Source organism: Poecilia reticulata, linkage group LG15 (assembly GCF_000633615.1).
Source record: "Poecilia reticulata strain Guanapo linkage group LG15, Guppy_female_1.0+MT, whole genome shotgun sequence".
Lineage (NCBI taxonomy): Eukaryota > Metazoa > Chordata > Actinopteri > Cyprinodontiformes > Poeciliidae > Poecilia > Poecilia reticulata.
Window position 1 is genome coordinate 24,379,199 of NC_024345.1, and position 24,864 is coordinate 24,404,062.

The 24,864-nt window shown below is 38.2% G+C and overlaps 1 protein-coding gene across 1 annotated transcript in view; it reads right to left on the reverse strand.

Moving 5' to 3' along the window:
- The window catches only part of macrod2 (mono-ADP ribosylhydrolase 2), a 470,949-nt gene that overhangs the window by 116,363 nt on the left and 329,722 nt on the right, over nt 1-24,864 (reverse strand). Inside the window, exon 7 of the mRNA XM_008430201.2 lies at nt 13,758-13,788. Coding sequence (XP_008428423.1) covers nt 13,758-13,788 — 31 coding nt within the window. The remainder of the gene's footprint in view (nt 1-13,757; nt 13,789-24,864) is intronic.

The window sequence follows — 24,864 nt, forward strand, 5'->3', positions numbered from 1 at the left end:
TACATTTATATATCTGTGGTCTATGTTAAAATATTAGCATTTATGGGGCCCCTGAAGCCCTGGGGGGCCTGATGGAGCCGCTGACTTAATTTGGATTTAACAGAAGTGAACATAATTGATATTTATTTTAATTGTATTTTTTGATTAGTTGTTTTTAAGGCTAGTTGTGGGTTTATATAGCAGTTTACTGACGATGTTTTCCCATAACATATAATTACCCAGTGATATTTTTACTTTTATTGTCTACTTAACATCTTTTAATACAAAAACACGGTGGACCACCAGTGGAGCCCTGACCACTGGGCTTAGCAAGTTTTCTGGGGGAAACCCTGGAATCTGTTGAATTTTCTTAAATTACATAATTTGACTGAACTGCATGTGAACCTAACTGAATTTCTGACTAAACTGATACATTTACCCAGATATGAACTGGAACTGGATACTTTTAAAGTGTTTTGAGATCACACAGGGTTTCCTGTGTTGAGAAGCTATAAAGCTAAACTGAGTTTAATATTGTATTTCTGCATTCGGTGATTTCAACTTTACCTGCCTCTCATTATGATCCCGTATGTGTCAGATTATTGATGGACATCAAAGATGGGGACAAAGAGAACACTTAGACTGCTAAAGTATAATAAAGAATTGTACAATACTTGAGTAAAAATGTGAAAAGACAGCGATTAACAATCATTTTGCCAGGGGAAAGGTGGAGAGAAAATAGTGATCAGACAACACCCATATTTTTCTTCCATTTTGTAAGGATTTAACTCTGTTCAATGCATCGTCTGAAGAAAATTGCTTGACATCAAGCCTATAGTCAAAAAGTAAAATTTAAGTTTTCCACAAGGGATAATAACTGAACACCTAAATGATGGAAAAAGGTATTACATTTGGATGACTACACATTAACCCTGATCCAGCAGCATTGGGTGCATTGGGGTAAGAACCTAGGTGGAGGAAGTGATGCATGATGTCTTAAGCCCATCGTTCAAGCTTGTGGGGGCAGTTTTATAATTTAAGGTTGCTTCAGTTGGTCAGGTCATGTTCAGCACTGTTAGAAGTCCAAAAAAATTAGGTCAGCTGTCTACACAAAAACACAGAATGACCACGTTTCTTCCATTATTACATGCATTTCATTTCCAGGCATTTTATGAGATGACAACGCCAGAAATCATCAAGTTCAAAGTAGAAAAAAGTGGATCTCAAGGAGATGAAAACATTTCTACATAAGTCCAGACCTTATGTAGAAAGGTCTGGACAATCATTAAGACGACAAAATAGAAAGTTCTGACTCTTTTGTCATCAATACAGGATTGCAAATTCATGACTTAATCTTGCTGCTTGTGTTTTTGAAGAAATATTTTAAGTTTTGAATGTATTCCATAAGGTAGTTAGCTGCTGGCTGTCCTGTAAGTATCCTGTCAGCAACATGTGTCCAGCGCAAAATGCGATGCCAACAAACAAGCATGGCATGTTTCTTCAGTCGCTGTGACCCAGGCAGGATTTAAGACTCCGTTTAAAACCCCCGACCCCGTAAAGAACTACAGGTTGCAGCAGACAGTCTAACAACAAAGGTTAACACCTCAATTTCAACCAGCATCAACTGGATCCAGTGGCCAGGTCACATTCTACCTTGTTAGTTAGCACATGGGTCATATTTTCAAATGTAGACTTTTTTTTTATTTTGTTCAATCATTGACATCAGTGTGTGACCCATGAAACAGCTTTACAAGAACAGCATCAACCTGTCCTTTCATACAGATGTAAAGGAAACTGAAAGGACGTAAAGACTTAACCTGAACATTTATTGATTTTTTTTCTGTATCTGTGACTCCTCCCGTCAAAGCCACTCAGTAACTTCTACCAAAATTCTCATAATCACCTGCTTAAATAGTCAATAAACAACATATGCAGATTTATGCTCTAGGTCTTCACCTATGCGACTGCTGTTGATGCCTCTCCCCTTTTCTCTGTTTTCCTCCTCCTCTTTCTCAGCTTGACAGGAGTGGCCAAGTTACACTGATGAGAGTAGAGGGGGCTGAGACACTGCCAAGCCCTCGCCAAGTTCCCGTTCAAGCTCAGGGTGAGGCAAGATGTGAGCTGCATACCAGCCAGCAGCGACTGCCATCCTGCTCCTACAGCTCTGTTCTGCAGCATCTGCAGACAGTGCAAAGTCTGTTCACGGCTCCTGTCCTTTAACAGGAGCCCCCAAGAGCCATGCGCTCAGGAGCTAATCCAGAATGCCAAAATCTTCTAGTCACCTGATTTCTCCTACATCTCAAGCACACTTAACCTTTTCAGATGTATCTTTTTTTTTCCTGCTGATGCTTCCTTTTAAGAAGCTGTTCTCACACCTGTGCAGGTGTACCGACACCCAACTTGCACATCAAGTAACATAGGCAAACAGATGTGCAGCAGACAGGAAAGCTGAGGAAAGTAGTTTCGGGGAGATGGGACCAGCTGTTCAGTTAGCACAGACACAAGAAGTGTCAGAAGCACATAAACAAATGAACAAAAAAATGTAAATAAAGAATTAAGTATCTACCTCTGTCCCCCGAGTCTGAACACGGGCTGGTAAACTACCTGCAAAACAGAGACTAAAACATAATAATAGTTCCTCCATGTCACCATAAATGAGCTAAAGAGAGCATTCAATCCGTTCAGAGCAGTTTCTATAAATTGTCTATTGATTTGACAACTACACCTATTAATCATAGCAGAGCTGGACAGAACATGGGTTGAAAGAAGTGAACCAGAGGCCTAATTAAAAAAAAAAAAAACTATTAAAGCAATACATACAGAAGCAATACAGACAAAAAAATGAGATCTGGCAGGAAAAGAAGTATCAGTTGAGCTGCAGGTGGCCTGGCAGAGGAACTCAAAGTTACAAAGTTATGACAGCACCAATTTCAGTGGATCAGCAGCTTTCTCTCATCATGCTACTTTAAACTTTCCTCTCCTCTCCTCTCTCTTTGCCTCTGTCTCTTTCAGCTTGGCCAAGTATATTTAAACTGAGAGGAATGGATACAATAAAGTACTTTAAAACTCAACCTCTAGCACCACTCCTGGGCTTCCGAGTCCAGGCACCACCGGCAGCACTGCTGACACAATCCACTTTCTGAAAGATGTGCAGCACAGGATTGAGCCGAGTCCTTTATATGCTGAAGTGCACACAAAATGCACAAATTCTGTGCTGCTCTTACATCTCTTCCCCTCGACTGCCTCCTTTCTAGGGTTTCCTGTGTGCAGCGTTTAGGAGAAGCCAATCTGTCAGGTGGTGAGGCGCTAGCATTAGCCACAGTGATGGTGGGCCCTCCAGGGTCTCTGCTCGATTTGGCTCGCCTCTCTACTATGCTGGGAATATGGCTGGCTCAGAGAGATTTGTCTTAGTGAGGTGCACTGATGGGAAATGTGCGGTGCAGCGCCCCTGATGAGGGCTCAGGTGGTGCAGTGTTATTTCAGCTGAAGGCTTCTCTACTTTATCACCCAGCAGAGAGCAGCATCCGGAGAAAAAGGATCCAATGGCACGTGGCATGTTTTACGAAGGCACTTTGTGAGAATGTTTGCATAAGACCCTGAAAAAAAGCTAAAACAGTTTGTAAATGCCAAATTAAGTTCATGGCATTTGATATCATACAGGTAGAAGGCAGCGTCTCCCAGTGCGCCATTAGTTCCTTCTAGCTTGTTTTGGAATATGTTTAAATGCTAATTAAATATATTTAAAATGGTGTGGTTCAATGTTGTTTTATTAGGAAGATAATCTTGTCTTACTCCTGTTATAGAGATATAACATTTAAAACAAGTTTTTTAAAAAGAAAATACATTTTTGTCCAATCTTCTATGTTTAAACATGCTCATTAAATCTTCCTTCCTGGTATTAGTGACTCAGAAAATATAGTCTTAAATTATACAAATATAAAACAAGAAACAATGTTTAAAAAGCTAAAAGTTTTTGTCTTCAGACTGAGTGAAATGATGGCGTCACAACACAAAAAGCAAGCACATCCATCATGTTATCATCTCAGTTATTTTTCATAAACTATTTTACATGTAGGTGAATATATCTTCATTAAGACGCATAATACGAGTCCCTCTTTTCAAAATCCAGGCCCTGACAGACAGGCAGAATGAACCACTTAAGGTGTGATACAATATAACGCAGATTAGCTGATGGCAGTTTGAACGAGAGGAAGAAATCAGTAAGTGAAGGCAGCACTTTTGCGGGCTGCTCTAGTTGAGGGAAGCAGAGCTGCGTGTTCATGTGGAAAGCACGCTGGGAAGTAGGGTTGTCACCCCAAAAGGGCCCAGAGGAGAGGTGAGGTGACCCGGGGTGGAGGACGGAGTAGCGCCCCAGGACTCCATACGCCGAAGCGTGGGTGTCAAACTGCCCGGAGCAGCTCTTACACCAGCAGTGCAACACGACAGCGGGGCCGTGACCGACTTTGAAGCCCACAGAAGGTTACAGAGACAAAGAGAGATGGGAGGCTGCTGAATGAGGAAGAGAGGCAGAAAAAGAGGCGGAAAGATGGAAAAGTAGCCTCCGTGGCAAAACAGTTTATGACCTTCCTTGGAAACATTCCATAAAGGTGAAGGCTGGAATGTCCTAAATGCTAAAACTGAAACTCCCTAATTTACTTTTTTTTAAAAACCCAAAACATTCTCAACTCTGTGTGATCTGCAGGAGTTAAGCACAAACCACTCTTTGCAGAAGCACTTATTGACCTGAGATTACTCAGTGCTTTTACATTTGGCTTATCATCCATGACAATGTTGGAGCAAAGCAAGTGTTTAGCACAATGCAAGCTGTGTGACTCTATTAAATGGGCTACAAAGTTCCTGTTGCCACTCTGCTGCCCACAGATACCACATATTGCTCCGACGCACCTTGAAATTCCCAAACCCAGCCGGACTAAGCTCCGTGTAGTAAATCCTAGGCTTTAAGAGAGGGGGTACATTTTCCCAAGCCATCTCTGGCTAGCAAGCAGAAAGCCATCAACGTTAAGAGATAAGGTGCCATGAATATCTGGCACCCTCCTAATCCTAGACAAGGATGAAGAAAGCCAGAGCATGATGCTGGCGAAAGGAAAAAAAATAAAAAAATCTTTGCTGTGAAACACCTTTGATCTGTACAGAGGAGCACTGTGGACATACCAGTAGAGCTTGGCTGGATTACAACCACATATCTCCCACAGGCACCAGCCAGTGCTGAAACTCCTTTGTCAACAATCTGCAGATCCGTCACGGAGACAGATGCACCAAAGGTGGAAGGTTAGCCATAAACAGGGAAATATTTGTCCAAAGTAGAGTGGCAGCTCTGCTGCGCTGAGCACCTCTGATTATTTTGATAGGGTTATAAATGCATGCTTGAGAGGGTATCTGTCAGGCAAACAGTACACGTAATCTTCATGTCCTTGCGTTCACATCCTACCCGTCAATCCTCAGCTCCATGCAAACATTAATCTGAACAGACGTCTCCTGGAGTGTACCAGTCATCACAAGGCTGCTGGAAAATGCTCTTTCAGTGTCCAATGTGATCCTTGCAAGGCTAAGGTTTCTGCAGTAGGTTTGCCTAACTTTCTGAAATAAGCACAACCTCAGAAAATATACTGACACAAATTAAAGCAGTAATAGAGGTGTTAGTTTTTGTTAGCTTTGTTCAGATTTTTCTTTAAAAGACATAAAGGAAGGGAAAATACTGCTATAGATTGGCCCTGAATGCTTAGCTGGAAGATATGCTTTGATTTCCAATGACTTGTTTCAAGTTGAAATGTTGAAAATGTCAGTTTCAAGTGAAAACATCAGGGGTCTCTTCTGCCTCAACCTCGAAATCCAGCATGGTTGCTATTAGAGGTGTGCCGATTGATCGGCCTCCGATCATAATCGGCCGATTTCCGTGAAAAAGTGTTTGATCGGTGATCGCCGATCACAGTCTCTTGTTGCCGATCACACAAACCGATCACCTGCTTCTCATTTCGCAGCCTGCCTGTGCAGCTGGTCTCCTCTTTCCTTCACACTGCGCAAATGCGCAGCAACAAATMSWAAGCGATGTGGAACTATAACGCACTGAGTGAATGGGGAAGTTTGCGTGTTGCGGCGGAAAATTGAAGCACGTGGGGTGAAGCACGTCAAAATGCATCAACACGACGAATCTAATATGGCATAAAAAACAATGCCATACTTGACGGAGTTTGACTACATCGAGGCTCACTGCAGTAAAAAGATAGCAGGTAAAGCAACGCACAGCTACAAACACTCACCCGGATTAGCATGACGGTCAGAAAGCTAAACAAATAACCSRCAAAATTATTTAAGTCTTCGAGCTGCGATGTAAGACGCTGGTTCTGCTCTCGCTGTTGAACCTCTGCTACGCGCTACAGGTAGTAATATTTCACAGACGGAGCGCCGCTTCTGCTCCACCTGGTAGTGACTCTCACACCGAACCTCTGCCTAAAGCTGCAGCACCTAACTTAAAAAAATTAATTTTACACACGTATTAAAACTTTCGCTGTCCTAACATGAGACAGATAATCTCTGAAAAAATTATTCGATCTCCTCCCTGTTCTGCATAATTACGCCGCTCAGTCAGGAACAGCCACTCAGAACTAGCAGTAATCAGCTAGCCGCCATGCTATCAGGAAGTTTTCATTCAGTAACTCAGGATTGTTTATTGTAATGGATCCTGTATTTGCCTTTGAATGTTAAGTTTTATACTTAAATCTTTTGGCAATGTTGAGAGGTTTTATTTTGACTTTTTGCATTATTTAACCTCTTCAGAGCCTTCATGTTTTCAGTCTGCTAAAGATAGTATTATCGATAGCAGTACAATTTGCACAATGCCTGTTTTGTTTTGCTTTGTTTTTTTCTTGGAAAAAGCTATTTAAAAGCTTTTATCTAAATTAAGGTGAATTCTATTTCCATATAACCGGTACTGCTTATGATTAAAACAATAATAATTATGTGGTCGGTATCGATGATCGGCCCTCCTGGGTGATCGGTATCGGTATCGGCAGGAAAAAACCTGGTCAGCACATCTCTAGTTGCTATGCTTAGGAACATAAGTGTCGTAATAAACCATTTATTAGCAGTTCTCACTGCTTTTACTTCATGAAAACAGGTACAAGTTAAACTTTGCAAACTTTGCACGCAAACGTCTTGCTTTATATTTTCAAAATCAAAGAAAATGCAAGGAAAAAAATGTTTCTCAATTAGTTTTATAGCAACTTAAATTTGAAATAAAGCTTTTTTATGTATATATTTACTAGGACAGCCTAATTTATATGGTTAAGTGTAGTTAATCAGCTTTGGATTCACCTTGCAAGTAGTGGTTCTCCAAGTTTCTATTGAGCATTAATAAAGGTAATCCAAATACAAACAGCAAAACAACTTGGAAAAACGTTTTTTATGCCAGTGATTCCTTTCAATGCTTAGTGTGGAGAGCACTGAGCCAGCAAACCATGATAAAGTCACATGAGCAGCTCACTAATGAAATTTGTACCAAAAATTAATTTAATTTTAACCGGAGCGACACTGAACTTTTAAAGTGTAGTTGAAATGTGCTCCCATGTTCTCAATATAATTGCAAAGTGCAGAATTTGACAATTTGTTGCATCTATTATGGAGCAATTAACTTTATTTCTATTGTCTGAGGGGAGTGCTGTTATTACTTGAGTGGTTTTTAGAAACAAAAGAAAATAGCTCGTGTTGTTTTGATATTTTTACTTTTTTGAGAAAACAAAAATTGATGTAAAAAGAAATGAAATCAACATAAATTGTTAACTAAAAATGATCTTGGCAATTTTTTTCCAGTGTTGCCGAGGTCATGGTGATGGGGTCAAGATTTTCTCTCTTTTTCCTCTAACGTTTTGGAAACCACTGGTCTATGCTGGATCCTAAAATAGAACTTTATACAAGTGGAGTTGACTGTGCTTCTAGTTTATGTGAAAAAAAAAAAAAAACTGTTCCAAGAATGTGTTAGAGGAAGGACAGAAAAGAACGAGACACTAAAAGAGAAAGTGACCTCTCTAAGTCGAGGTAGTTGGACCCTTGGCTCTTTTGCAGGGAGACATTGAGAGGTGTCTTCTCCTTGGAAGGAATAATCCATTTAAACCCGACTTGCACACCTGTGATTGATGTCCAAACAGAAGCAGCACTTAATAACCTCTATCATGCTGGGTGACCTCGTGGCCCACGGTGGGCACCAGTTTGTTTATGGGTGGTACCTCCGACACACTATCTGTGCAGAAATTCTGTTGTGGCTAATGGGCCGGACTGAGGGATTGGACTGTCAGCGCAGTGTGAGCCCTCATTTTTCTTTCCGAGCGTCTGAGGTACAACCCGCGCTCCCTTACTACAACCCAACCTCCCTGTCCTGCCGACATCTGTCAGTGGAGATGGAGTCCTTTGGAAGACGGAGGCGTGTTGGAGAGTGTCAATTAGCATTAGCTTTCCTGACAAATCTGTTTTTCCTCATCACACAAAGGCCTTGGATAACTTGTTCCTAATTTCTCTGTCACAACAAGGGGGGGAATAAATTTGCCTTCCAGCTGCAATTCAAGTCTAGAACTAGGACAGCAGTGTTGCCAACTTTGGAAGTTGACATAAAGGAATGAAGAAACATCCAATCCAGATTGTTTAATATTAACAACAACTAAGCAGTGATTTTAACAACCTTTATGAAGCAAGCCATTATTATAGCAAGCAGACTTAAACAGAACAGACGTGAATTTAGCTGGACTGTGTTTGTAAAAATGAGAGACATTTGTGGGTATCAGATTTTGATTACTGTCATTTTAAGGGGATTAACAATAAGAATCCTCCTCTTGCAATTGGATGGCTGTGGGTTTGATTTAATCTATATCCAGCTACATGTCAATGTGTCCCCAGGGTAAGGCAATTAAACCCAAATTACCTACTGATCTACATATTAGTTTATGAATGTGTGCACATTTATGAGTGCAATTGGGTCAATGTGACTCTATTGTAAATATGGTGAATTTAACCACAAACGTGTATGTGAATAACTTCAAATTATCATGTACATTTTTCTCTCTCAAATCCTAGTAATAAACAATAAGCTAAAATCTATTGCAATGTGGGAAATATTATACCAATGTCTTGGATATGATGTTGAATGTAAGTGTTTTTTTTTTTATCCTGCTGCCCCCTTTCCTCATCAGGAGCGATTTTGACATTTGACGGCATTAATTCCTCCAAGTGTTGGACTTTCCGTGAGAGTTCTTTGACATTACCTTCACATGATACAACAATCTCGCAGACGTAATCTCCTGTGTTTTGTTCTGTCTTCAATGTTTTCAGCTAACAGTGCTCATAATAAAACATAACTTTCAGACTATAAGCTACAACTTTTTTTATTTTTTTATTTTTTTACACACTTTGAATACTGCGGCTTAAATGACAATATGGCTAATATACAGATTTTTACCAATGGGTTTTCAAAGGCTGGACTGCTGTGTGTTGAAGAGGACAGCAAAACCTTAAGGGTGAATTTGCCTTGAGACAAAAGTGACATTGGGAGCAACAATGAAAGAGAAACTGAGAAAGTGTGTAGTGAATTCTGAGAGTGTTCAATTCCAACAAGGAAGAAGACGACGTTGGTGGTTTTAGGGCCCAAGAGGAGGATGAACATAGCGATCAATTGCTTTTCATGGTAGCAGGGCTCACGTTCACAGAATATTTTACATCTCTTGACTGTTTTTGTAAACAAGCTTGCAGCTTTTCACCTCTGTCTCTCTCAGCTTAAGAAATGGTCAGGTTTCTGGACAACAGTTGTTTGGATATTGTGCCAGACAACTAAATCTGGAAAGAGTAGTTATTCCTTAATTGATTCAATCAGGTAGGTTTTGATTAAAACTGATCCTAAGGTTCAGTTTGTGTTTCTTCTTAGAAAAATAGTCTTCCAAGAGAGACGACCTTAAAAGATACTGATCTATTAATCAGAAGTGAGGTCGTAATATGAGAGCTTTGCTAAACAGATAATAATGATCCGATTTTTTTTAAACAGATCTATTTTCAGTTCCACAAAGGTCATCAATCTATTCCACTGAAAAGCAGGTTCACATCGAAATTGTGACACATTGTCAATTAATATTAAACTTTACAGTTTACATGTACTGCTGTAGATCCCCATTATCCTTAACAAAGTCTCTTCTTATAAGACCCCCACATAATAATATCATAATGGTAAATTAATGTGATCTGGCAAAAAAGAACTGTTGTAAGTGAAATGTCCAAACAGAGGTGCGCATTTCCAGATACTGGCTGTTGGTGATAACACATAACTTACGATTACAGACAGTCAGCCATTTTGGATAAGCTATTTTTCTTCAAACAGCTTTGAACTTACTCTTAAAAACACAACACAAAGCCTCATCAATTTAATATACAGGGTTTCTTCTAAGTTTCAAACAATGGATGATTGCAGATTTCAATGGATTGTTGCCAAACCTAATCAGTTGTTACTTGATTTACAGCCAAAGACGCGCATACCACAGAGGCAGATAAAAAAAAAAGAACACAGGAGGAAAGACATGAGGAAGATGTGACTCACACTCCAAAAGGCTTTTGTTTACGTTGCTGAAATGGTAGCTGACCTTAAAGGTTATCTAAAATGTACAGAAAATGTCAAACCTCCTGACAAGAGAGCAAGGCCTCTCTCAGAGCACAGCAGCACTCTGGGGGCACAGCGAGGAGTCAGAGAACAACATCACAGAGGCTGCAAAGCCGTATGCTCAAGTTACTTTCAAAGTCCCTCCTCTATTTGCCCTCTGCTGTGTGAGGATCTTTAGTCTTAATCAGCTGTATTGTTCTGTGAAGATGCAGTTATGGGAAGCGCTAAGCTGTTTATTTATTGAACAGGCTGTTTAATTCCTCCCCACTACTGCATGCTTGGCTCTGCAGACACTATTCTTTGATGTTAGGGCGCTCCTGGTGGAGTGCTACGACAGGCTCCCACTGGTGAAGCAGCACACAGTACAACGATAAACAGCAATAAGTTGTGGCCTAGTCAGCAGCAGCAGAATACACAGCAAACTACAGCTCTCTTTGTCGCGCGCGCTCTAGGACAGCCTTTGTGTTCCCACCGCAGAATGTGTGTAAGCAACTCCTTGGTATTTCATAACATCCATCATAGGATAAAATTAATGAGGATCTGTTGTACAATGTATGGAATCTGTCACTAACACCAAAGTTGTATAACAAAAAACAGAACAAAAAAAAAAAAAGAGAAGCAACTAGAAAGATAAAGTGATTATATCCTTAGGTGTTCAGTAATAAGATTTTCAGATGTGCTCATAAATAAAAACAACAAAAAAAGGTACGTTGTGCAGTGCGACAATAAGAAATTATACATTAAAAAAAAAAGCAAACACCGAAGAAAGTATTAACTCTGAAGATAATATAGGTGTAAACATCTGGTAATTCATAAGCATGTTTTACAACACACACACACTGCTCTATACTAATAAGAAAATTTAGCACTGCATGAGGATGCGTGGACATTTTGTAGCCATTAACATTCAGGGAAGTTTCAGCCGGTTTAATGAGCACTGCCAAAGTCTGTCAGGCTGTGTAATCAGTGCTCCTCTGCGTTTAGTAATTCAGGGTCCCTCGGTGACAGCTGCTGGTTAGTTATAGTGCCGATTTAATAAAGGAGGAAAGGTGATGGCTTTGGTTGGAAATTGCATCTTTTTTAATGACTATTAGGAGAAAACAAACAGATGTGGACTGTCTGTGAACCCAGGCCCCTTTACTGGACCTTTGTGAGTGATTCCAGTTTTGCACATATAGCTGCATTATAATGCATGTGCCTATCTGTATATGTAAGCATTGCCTTTTTATTTTACAACATAGATAATTCCATGGTTAAATGTTCCTGTTTATTAATTAATATTATTAATTAGAATTTGTCCTTCAAATTGAAGGGAATGCATTGTTTGGAAGTACAAATGGCGCCAGTCACATTTACCGCATCACCACTCCCTGTAAAAACATTTAAAGCACCATTATCTCACACAAAAATTACAGGACAAATATGCTCTAAATTAATATTTCATAAGCTTACAGAGAGGGGGGATCTATGACCATTGCTGTTTGCACAGTCTCTCTTCTGGATATATAACTTGGATCACCATTTTGTTAAATGACCCAGAGATGACCCACTTTCTGATTTGGCTCAGCAGTCATCCTGTCTTCAGTGTTTATTTAAAATCTCCTAATATTTCTACATTAATGATACCTCGCACTTTACTATGGTTCCCTGTGGTTTTTAAAAAAAGAAACAGGCCCACAGCATCATAAATTCTTCACCATGAAGAGTAAGTTATTTGTTTTCCACATATTTATTATTTTCTTCACTCCTAACACACATGAAGTGTTTGTGGGTAAAAAGTTCAATTTAAGTTATGTTTAGCCACACAGTTTCAACTGAATATCTGCTTAGGTTTGAGCAAAATCAGCATGTTTATTTTATTTTTATGGTAGGCCAGGAAAAAATAAAAACATCATGGCATGCCTCCCAAACGACCAGTTGGCATGTAAATATTATACAATAACTGACATGGAGACTTGCAGCAAATCTCAAAGTGAGTTTGGTAGTTATTTTGTTTGCTGTCGCTATTTTTTATTTTTTTTATACCCTTCTTGCTATTTTCCTCACTCTGAGTGGGGGGAAGGCAAACTTGTGTTAATGTTCAGCCTTGTTGCCAGTGGCTCGAAGAAATTGGACTGTGTCACGTCCCTTTTATACCCCAGAGAAACGCTGAGAAATTCATTACTTGGTAATTGGAAATTCTAACAAACTCTGATCAGTATGAGGAATGTTTTAGTAGCATTTATTTTAAAAAGATAGAGGAATCAATAATTGTGCCAACTGTGATTTCAATAATTATTTCTACTTTAACTTCACATTATGCTGCAGTAGTAAAAGATGCCGCTTGCTAAATTAAATCAAGCTTTGGTGAAATATATACATATTCCAACTGTAAGAAAATTAATGTTAGCACTGCAGTATTTTTAACACAGAGTTCATATATTTTTTTAAATAATTGGACTTAAGATGCTTTAATTTTTCAGTTTTTTTTACTCATTGTGCTCAGAAATGTTCTGGACTGACTAACTTTTTTCTGTTTTTCAAAAATCGTGCTCAATTTTACAGAAGTTGTCACTGTCTACTTGAAATACAATAGAGCTGACTTATTGTCAGTTACAGACAAGGAAGATTAGCATGTTAATTAATCCATAAACATTTGGCTCCTGCTGATATTATTGAAGCTGTATGCTAATTCAATGCAAATAATAAACTGCATGATGACAAGGAAAAAAAGAAATCCTCTCCACAGGGGAAATTAAAATTTCACTAAACAGCAACAACTAATTTTCTTGTATCCAACTTTGCTAAGACAAAGAACTCCTAATTCAGTTTATCCCAACAGCTGTAAAGTTTTCTTCTGTGACTTTTTGCAAGTGACTTTGTTTAAGTGCAATGAGCACACCTCCTCTTTTCCAGGGATGCCTTCCAGCACATTCGCTTGGGCCCCATGAGAGGACAAAAGTCATGTGTCTTTATTTTGTTAACCTTCTTCTACACTGCTTTTCCTTGTATATGATAAAAGAAAAGTTTTTGGTTGAAAATGATAGCTATAATTTATACTGAAACAAGAGTGTTTGCAAAGTTATGTGAGAAAAATACATGTAGAACATGCAAAGGGAATAAATCATTTTGAGGAACGTTTAAAGCTTACCATAGATGCCTGTGGAAATGCATGGGAAGGCCTGTGCAAAAAAAAAAGAAGAACAAAGTAGTAATTAATATGCAACCAAAAAATAATGACATTTCAATGTATAACAAGATTGTGAAGAAGATGCAGATGCCATGACTATGTTTATCTTTAATTGAAAACACAACGATGTGATTTTCTGTTTGAAATCCGCAGCAGAGGAATTTAGACATAATGAACTATGTACCTGCCCATTATACATGTGCATTAAACTGCAGGCATTGTGGGACACACAACGTTTACCTTTGGATAGAGGCTGTTTACCTCTGTTTGCCTTCACCTGTTTGTTCCCAGGAGAAGCAATTTACAGAACTCATTGCATAAATCCCTGCAATGCTAATGTACAACTATAATGTGAATATTGATGCAGCTCCCATTTACAATGCACACAGTTATACAAGTTAAAGCTGCTGTTTTTAAACAACAGGCTTCTAAAGTCTACAATATACACAGTTCGAATATATATTTGAAGAAAAGTCAGGATCACAGCGTGTTAAAGATGATGTCTGGTGAAATTTCATTTGGGACAGAGGCTATTAATAGTCAGTATCCATAACAGCAGTAGTTAGCTTATTTTGCCAAAGGGGAACAGTGAAACCCACTCATGTAAATTCATAGGTACATGTACAGTAGAGCGTGTTACCTAATAACACACGAATATCTAACTAAGCCCTGATTCTGTCTGTGGCCTACAGCTTAAACTTATACATAAATTTATGACATTTCTTTATTTAGACATGATAGCAAACCTGAGAGTTTTAGCTGCCAACTGTGATCCAAGTAGGTTTTTCAGTGCCTAACATAAACCCCAGTTACTCAACAGCAGAAACACATATCCACATAAATGGATGGACCAGTCTGACACAATAACAATGTCTTAAAGTAATCTCTAACAGAGTCTGATTAAATTTAACTCCCGTTTCCTGTTAATGATGTACTGTCTGTGATTTTATGCCAGCAACACCCACAATGCAAAGCAAGCTATGCAGCTGTGCTTTGAAGAAAAAAATGTTTTTAAAAATGGCCTATTTGTGAGCTTGGCTTGCATATCTGTATTATAGGTCATGCATATTAATATAAGCAGTTCTTCCAAATAAGCTAAGTGTTTTTACCCATTAAAATGACAATCACAGGGCATCGGGTGCCTCGGTTAGTAAAGTCTGCAGAGGCTACAGTCCTCGAAGCGGCTGTCCTGGGTTCGATTCTCTGTCTCAGGTCATTTACAGCATGTCCTCCCCTTTTCTCTCAACCATATTTACTGTCAATTTACTGTTCAATAAAGACCAGTAAAGAATAAAAATCTGAAAACATTTAAATAAACATTTAAATAAAAACAGAGTTGGCTGCTTCATTCTCTGGTCCCTCTGCATCATGTGTTCAATAATCTTTCTTATTGGAGACATCTGGAAAGTGACTTGAATAAATGAATTGGTCTCTCACTTCTCAACAAGTAGGAGACGCTATGGCGAGCAACTAAGTTGTCTAAAAGCAGACTGCTTGTTCTCCTTTTTCAGCTACAGTTAACATTTCTCTGAATAAGCTGCAAATGATTGTCACTGACTCATTATAATTTAGACTCACGTATTTATGCATATGAGAGTTAAATGAGGAGGGTTACGATGTATAGCAGTAGGGCAGATGCTCTATTTACGAAAACCATGAAGACTCCCACATACTTGAGTCCTCAAGTGGTTGTCTACATGAAGAAAAGTTTTCACAATGCATACTCAGTAAGCTGTTCACAGATCACTGTTGACAGTGTGGCACTATCCTTCAGAGACACAAAATAGTAAAATAATAAATAAAAAAAATAGATTGGACATGGCTATAAATAATCAATTGTTAATTTTACTCTGACTTGTGAGCTCCTACTTGGATCACAAGGTTTAACACCAGTCCAGAATATTGCTGTGTAAAAAGCAGATTTACACAGAAAGCAGATGAAACACGAGACATTACATTTTGAGGAAGTCGACCAATCTTATAAGTTTTGTCAGCACAGAGTTAGACAGAACTGCTTTTGACATCAAAACATAAAATACATGTGCTTGTTTTGGCTTTCTGCTGGAAATATACTGCTCAAAAAATAAAGGGAACACTTCAGTGTTCACTTAAATGTTAAAGTGTTCCCTTTTAGTTTTTTGAGCAGTGTATAAACTACTGCCAGTAGGGGTAAGGCATTAAGTTGAGTCGAGTCAAACATACAAACATACATGTTAAAAGCAATTAAATCTCACATATTAGGTGACTTTTTATCAGAACTTCACAGTAACTTCCTTAACCTAGATAAACCCATGTGGATCAGCATGTTTTTGTCAGATAAAAGCCACGGTTACAAAGGAAAACCCAAGAGTTTCAAGAAAAGCAGATAATGTGGCTTCTGCAACATCACTGGTGAGTGAATTAAGTGGGACACAATCATAATAATAATGTAGAATATGTAATATTAATGAAATCCAGTGCCCTTTATAGCTAATGAGTTTCCAAGCATATATATAGCCTTGATATTTTCTACTTACTAGACTGGGACTCAGATTTAGCAAATGCCTGATCTTAAGTGATTATTTACAAAACAAAAGAGACATCCACACAAAAACAGGAAAAAATGCTAAACTATGACTATTTTTATAAACTAAAGAGCAAAAACCCAACAAATATTTATGGATGTCTTTTCAAAAAAGATTATAAAAAGTAACCACCTAGTAATAGTTCATGCTTTGTCGCATTTTGCAGCAAACATATTATTCAAGCATGGCTTTATAGCTTAAAATAGTTTCATTATTCTTTACTTCTGTAAGCTAATATATTATGATGCATAGGCCTTGCTGTGTGCGTTTCTTTTTCACATTCATCTTTTTAAGTACATTAATAAACACTAAAGAGGATTTTTTTTTTCAAAGATCCTATTTTGTCCTCAAAACAAGCTGAATACATGCTTCACTTCTTGCATTCATCAGAAGGTGTGACAAGAGCATTAATATAATAAGAAGACAAATACAAAAAAAAATAAATAAAAAAAAGGTAAACGGTCCACTAGAAGCTAAAGCAACTGAATGAATACAAAACAGCTCAGAGCTGTATCAAAGAACAACCTCATACGTCAATTTCTTCCACTGCCAAAAGTGAGCCAGCAGTTTATTTTTCCACACTCACCCTGTCAGGTTTTATTTAGAAATATGTTGCTGCTGGCAGCTATGTCAAGATCACCTCATTTCAGAGAGAAAAACACAATTAATAGATCTGAAGAGAGGGAGAATAGGAACAGGGTCCTTGTGTGCTTTCTGAAATAATCATACAATCATATTAAGACGGCACACACAGCCTGCACTTTGAAATACAATACCCTGTTTGTCCTTGATTTAAGTGATGAGGAATGAGTCTCTGCTTGCTTTCTTATTTACCAGTTTTCAGCCTCAGTCTGTCAGGGTAATTTTTTCTTCTTTGGGCTGATTTAAATCTTTTACCAAAGCTTTGACCTTTCCTGATGACTGTCTGGGTCTGACACAAACCACAGATGATGAAGAATGGAAGAGCGAGGCTGTTTCTACTCCAGTGCTAAATTTTGCATGTGGCAAAGAGGGAGGCAGGATGAAAGAGCAAAAAGGAAAAATAAGCACAAAAAAAAGAATCAATAAATTAAGTAATTGAACAAATTTTACTTTTAAGTTGCTGATAAGTTGAACAAAGCCAATAATGCTTGATTATGATTTCTGTTCACCTGGAATAATCAAATTAAAACAAGTGGGATGATAAATACTTCAATCAGTTAAAATGAGCAACAGTTTCTAATTCCTTCAGTAAGCCTTTGCTGCCAAAACTGTCACCCTATTTCAGTTGAAAAGCCACAATGTCAGTCACTTTAACTTGAATGTCTGCTCTGACATCAGCTACTTTCTGGCATATCAAAGGCTGAGGCAATGACAAACCACCAGCATAATCAATTAAAATTTATTTTATTACTCTGCTGGCTAATCCATTAAAAACTACTGATTTTACTGACGTGAAGAAGCATCAGGTAATCACTTAATGGGATGCTGTCAAGATCTGATACATGTACTTGTTTTGTTTAAGGCCTGGTTCTTGATAGAAGTGAAGAGAACTAGAGAAATGTACAAAAAGTTTTGAGGACCAAAGATTTTCATATATATATATACAGTATATATAAATTATCTCCAGCTTGAGATTACTTTGAAACATGCAGTAGGAGTCAAAGGTATTTGAGAAAGCAAATATCCTTCATTCTCATAAACCCAGCCTATGTACCACAACCTTAAAAATAAAATATCTATCTCTGTGAAATCAAACCGCTTCACGTTGTGCAACCAGAGTCAGAGAAATGTTTAACAATCTACAAATATTATGTATAATAAAAACTGTTGGATGTTTTAGGCCCCTTACACAAAGAAAGATGTACTACTCTGCACCCAGAGGAATAAGACTGTGAAATGTAGAGAAGCACACACCTCCAAATTGCACATAGACTGGATGTTGTTGACAAGCTGTCAAAGATAAACTGAGGTAGATATTCAGTAAGGGGCATGTAATTCAATCTTGCAGTAGCCACAATGGGCCTCGTAAAAAGAACTTCAGGCTTCAGATCCTAATCATGATCAAAAACACTTTTGGATTTAAGGTCCATGCTATCTTCTGTCTTTGCTAGTACTATTACAGATTGCACGCTCAACAGCGTGCATCATTTTGTAAAAAAAAATATTTCTTTCACCTTCGTCTTATCATGCAAATAGTGAACTGATTAAACTTATGCCGTTTATTCTTCAACAAAAAGACTGGGGCAGAAAGTTTATGTGAAGCAAACTGCTATTTAGATAGGGCAAAACCAGTCACTGACATAACATTGTTTACACAGGAATAGGATGACTGACACAGTACTGTGGCAATAACAAAAACCTATGTACCAATTACTGAGAACAGAAGAGATAAGATTGCCTTTACAACAGGAATGGAGTTGTGCAGATTTGCTGCAAAAACAGCAATGTTTGAACAATTTTGAAGACTCTGTAAGCAATATGGTGTGAAGGGGAACAACTCAATGACGTCAACTGCTAAATGTTAACAATATTTAAAATGTTCACTAACTTTTACCAAATTTGGCCAAAAGGTGAATAGACACCTTTACTGCTAGGGTACCTTCTTCACTTCTGTATACATGAACACATATTTAAAATTTAAAATTAAGCTTAAAAAATTGTGATGATGGGAAATGTCTGAAACGAGATGGATTTTCTGCGACTAGAGACAAATAAATAAGTCATATCAATTTCTATGAAAGAACCAAAGTCAGAAACTGCATTCAACAGAAAAATCTATATAAAACCTCATAAAACTAAACTTCTTTTTTATTTTGAATCAATTCTGTACAGCCACTTTATGCAACTTTGCATTCACGCTTTGCTTATACTGTATGAGGTCTAGAGTTAATTAGGACAGTCAGTGGCATATATGGAATCATGACCTACGATTCCTGGTTTAAATTATTATTTCTATCTCTGGCTGCTCATTAGAAGTGACTCAGCATGTCCTCCTGCACTCGTTCCATAAGGCTTTGCCTGACACATCGGCTTGTTGCTGATTTTCTTTGCTTACAGTGTATCCGGAAATTGGTCACCAGGGAAATTATTTTGCTGCCGAGACTCCTCCCTAATCTATCACGTCACTTTTAAGTGGAGCATCTTTCCTCTAAGCATCTCAACACAATGTCAGAATGCATCGCAACACAAGATAGTTTCTGTATATCATTAGGGAAGCCACAGAGTGCTGCCAAAAAGTATTTGCCTCCTTTGAAATATTTTGTTTGTCACACTTAAATGTTTCAGATCATAAAACAAATCCTCATATCAGGCAAAGATACAATAGTAAAATTATGAATAACACATTATGCACTGATCTAAAGAAATTCATGAGCTCTATCTGCTGGGAAGTGTCTGAAAGTCATTTCTAAGACTCTGAGAGACCAGTGAGCTACAGCAGGAGGCATGTTCTACAAATGGAGAAAACTTTGCAAACAAAAGTACTTTAGAAGCACATAAATCACTCATCTAAGAGTTTTCAAAAGGTCAAGGTTACAAAATTAAGATCATTATTCATGATTCAAAACACAGTCCAAAAACCTACTGCTTACCAAAAAAAAGGACAATCTCATATTGGCCACAAAATACATAAATAACCCACTTTTGGGAAATATTTGGTGACTGACAAGACAAAAGATTATTATTTTAAAAAGTGTACCTGCAGGTACATCTGTCAAAATAAACAGCAGTTCAGAAAAGGATCAGAAAATGTTACGGTGCTGGATGTGTGATGGTCTGTTGGCTGCTTCGTTCCGTCAGGACCTGGACAACGTCACGTGATTTAAAAGCCTAACAGACGATCTGAAATATTTAACAGTGACAAAAAAAGCAAAAACAGAACCAATTGGCGAATGTATGATGTGTTTTTATTCATTGCTATCATTTAAAAATGTGAAGAAAGCGCCCTTTTTAAGTCATGATTTATTAATTGGTGTGACTAACTCAATAAAGTCACCATTATTTCACTGCAAGATCTGATTCCCTGCAGTTTCCAGTCATTTGTTAAGCAGCAGGAAGTGACACAGTAAGGCTCAACCTGCAGTAAAATGCAGAAGAGTTCCACTGTAGGTTCTTCACTTTCCCATGCTGCTTGCACAGAAGAGTAGCCGTAAGCACATAGGTTAAAGGGAGAGAAAGACACGCCGAGTGACTACAGGATTCTGCCAGGGGAGCGCTCGGTCTCGGCTGGCTGAGTAAATAGCACTGGACCCGGGGTACTGCCCCTGTAGGCTGAGGCCTTGTAGCCTGTTTGCAGATGGAATCTATGCTTATAAATCACAGCAGCATGGGGAGACCCAGCGCAAATATGACCACAAGGCTGTTATTATTCACAAGTGTTACCACAGCGTGGAATTACATCGGGGTAGAAAATGAATCCAAGACAATCTTCTTTGTTGACTGCTGTAACTCTTAAGCCTGCTTCCTCTGCTGTAATCAGATACACGCTGCTGCTGCAAAATGCACATCACAGTTACAGATCAGGGTGTTTAAGTAGCACACATTAACACTCTTTTATTCAGCATAATACCTCGGCCTATATTCCAACACGAGCGCTGATTGTTTGAGTGTCATTATGCTAAATGGAGGATGGAGAAACGCAGGGGATAGGAAACCTGGCACCTAATGGCCCGAGACCCACCAACCGTTTTTATACCTGCTTTGATTAAATGAAACTATTATCCCAATGATATCTGTCCATACGGACTCAGCACAGTTGGCTGTGCAGGAAGCAACACGCGGTCCATGATACTCAGCTTACAACAGTTTATTCAATTTAAGCTGTAAGTAGTATAATCCTTGCTGTTTTGAGCCACAGCTGGTTTTCCCCTTCTTCTTAGGAATTACAGGTAAAAAAATAAGTACCAACAACAAGTGTTTTTGATGCCATCTAATGAAAATGTAACATGAATTCAGCTAGAAAGAAACTGCTACCAGAGCTGATCAGTGTTTTTGTTGACATAGGCATGCATCTGATTTCACCACATTGGTGTGAATTTGTATCAGCACAGGAAAAAAAAAAACTGTGAAACATCAAAGGGAAATACGCAACATTAAAATACGAACACTCTCAGTTTGGTCCGTAAGTGCAGTGTTCACATGCCTGATTTATTTCAACTGAACATAGACTATGGTCTTAACTGTACAGAAATGTAAAAAAAAAAAAAAAGTATTGGATCCTTCCAGATTTATAGATTTTTTTTTTCTTTATCCTCTATCCATTAAAGCATGAATTGAATAAAATTTTATAACAACAGTTTTTGTTCTGACAACATAAAGTAGGCTAAAGGAGTAATCATGAAGAATTCAGGAACATATAAGAAAAAAGTTATAATACCCATCAGTCTGGATAAGGTTACTCTAGTGAACCGTAAGCGCTCAGAAAAATTACAAGAAAATTGTATCAACAAATTGAATTGGCATTTACACTTCAGACAGCCCGCCTTTCCGCTTAGCAACTGTTCTTAGGAGTGTTGAATTCAGAAGTAGTTCTTATAATAAGCTCAGCAGACTTGCGGTTCCACCAGGTGTGTGCTAATTGCTACTGCTGCTAGTCTGGAGAATCTGTGTGGGAGGGTGCTCTTTGGGGCAATAGTTCAGCTGAAAACTGTGGTAACAAGAAGGAGCTGTGGGTAAATAAGCAGATAGCAAGCGTTTAGGCACCCCTGAGTGACTGCCACAGGAGATTCAATCATTTCCTCAAAATGCATGAAAGAATCAAAGCAACATGAGCAATAATTTAAGTGCGACATAAAAGCAGATGGGTGCAAATACTTCTTTGTAGCAATGTATAAATTGTCTGTACAATCAGCAATGGCTGACAGAGAAGTAGATTGCACAAATCATCATTTTTCATTCCCACCTTTTATGGTGCTGTAAAAAGTAAAAGCTGAAAGTTGTTGAGAAAGGCTTGATGCGCTCCAACGAAAAGGAGGTCAGGCGTACGAGGTTCAGAAAACTAACAAGCAGCTTTACTGAAAACAAATAATATGAACACATACAATCCTTCGGGTTATTGTAAGAACTCAGATTGTGCTAAATACAAAAAACTCTAAACATGTCCACTTGAATCCAGTGGATACAAGCAGTTTGCACCCATTTTTGCATCAGGACGTTATAAAAGTGATCCAAGAAGTAAAGAATATCCCTCAATATATTTCTGCAAGGAAACACACAGAATGGTTTTAAGAATTGTGAACCAATAAGTGAATAATGAATTCAGGTTAAACATATAGTATATTATAAACTTAATATATGTGGTCTGCAAAAATATAAACCATACTAACTTCTGACCTAGTTAGTAGGATAGAAACATGTGAGTACATCCTGTTATTTTCACTTCATAAAAAAATGCTCTAAGGTTTAATGATTTTTCATTATTATTTAACACACCATCTGTTTGACAGCTCCACAATCCCTATGTTTGATTAATACATTTTAAACATTAGTAAAACAAGAAAAACAAAAGGATTATAAACACAGTTTAGAAAATGTATTTAATTGGCCAAGTGATTCAGAACAGCTCAAGATTGGATTAATAACTTCTAGGGAATCAATTTTGGTAAACACTCCTCCCTTTTCTTCGACATGCAAACAGCAGATTCCACTAACCCGCATTTTTTTCCCCATTCTATCTGCAACACACAAACAGCTCTAGTCTTTGAGAATGCCACAATCATCAATCTGGCTGTGATATATATATATATATACATATATATATATATATATACTGCTCAAAAAAATATAGGGAACACTTCAGTGTTCACTTACATGTTAAAGTGTTCCCTTTATTTTTTTGAGCAGTGTATATACACACACAGGGGTGAAAGTAGTTTTAAATTCTTGGGGGTACTATGACAAATATATATATATATATATATATATATATACATATATATATATTGCTTCTTTGTGTGCTTTGGAGTTTCTGTGCTGATTAATTTTTTTGTGAAGCAATAAAAGCTGGTAGCTCTTGATTTGCTACAAAATAAAACTGTATTTCTCTCAGCCCACTGGCTGCAATGTTGACACCTTGAGATGCCATGAAACCTAAATCCTGAACATCATGGCATGGGGTGCACCCAGTTTTTCATGTCTGGCATATAACCATTAATTTTAGCTTTTAAACTGGTTCTATTGATCCTGTGTCCAGACAGAGGAATAATCAGTAGCCCAGCATCATGACCTGTTTGTTCTGAAGATCCTGCAGCTTCCACTTCTCTTCCTAACATGGCACCTCCTCACCCTGACTCTCATACTGATAGGAGGAACCACAGAGCTCCGTTARGAGCTCATCTTCTGAAGTTGGGATGTTTTTCCTCCAACAGGTTCCAGAGGAATCACCTCAAACCAGATGTTGGACTGGATTTTATTTCACTGTTATTTGTGAATGTTAGCTTCTCATTTTCAACAGTGTAGCTATAAAAGTTGAAAAAGGTAATAATTTTGGAGAAAATTTCATCAACATCAATATTTCCACTAAATAAGAGGCAAAATAAATTTGTTTGATAAAGGAAAAGCCTCTGAGTCCGACAGCACCAAACTATTTTTTATATTAAACAATTAATTTAATTTCACATAATTATTGCGGTAGAAGCCATTTGTTTGTTAAATACTTAATGAAACATATTTACCGTGTTTGATGACTTATACTCAGACTAACGAGGTAATTAGTCCAAGTTCGTTGTTTATTGAATGTTCAGAAGCTACAGCGGCTGTAATGCACCAAGACAAAGGTAAACAAAGGTAAAACAACCCGAACAGGTGATCAACTCTAAACCAGTCGCACCTTTTTACTCACCGTCTCTCTGTCATTTAAGCACACCCGTTGCCATGGCAACCTCCTGCACTCCACAAGTCGACCAGGGATTACGTTAAAAACATAACATTCAGTCCGTTACGATATCAGGGTTTCAGGCCTGATATTTATTTTGCAATCATTAATAAGCCTCCCTGAACACAGCGGTGGTTGATTAGTTAATTTTTAACTCCTGCTCTGCTAGTTATTTTGGTAATGGAACCAAAACGCACAGAATTGCACAACACCTTGTAGAAACAATCACTGAGATTATTATTGCTGTTGGGTCATTAATTTGAACACGTTTTGTTGATGTTTTTGTTGTTCTTTAATAAAGTTACGAACGTTTTAAGCGAGCCAGAGGAGGACGTGCTGGTCTCAGTTTGTCACCTACCGCCGAGATCGACTCAAAACCTTCCGCAATCGTCGTGTTGCACCGCTGCTCTAGTAAAGCACGAAGAGTTCAGAAACAATATGAAATGGGGAAAAAAGTTATTTATTAACTGATTAAGTCGTGTTTTAGATTGTTCTTGAAAAACTAATCCGTCACGGCTGATTAGTGGGTGCAGTCGCAGCTCACAATGAATCCATTGATTTTTTACAGCAGACAGCCGCTCCCCTCTCTTGCAGGGACTGCGTACCCCCGCTAAATCTTTTAGGGGTACGCAGTACCCTGCCGTACCCCCTT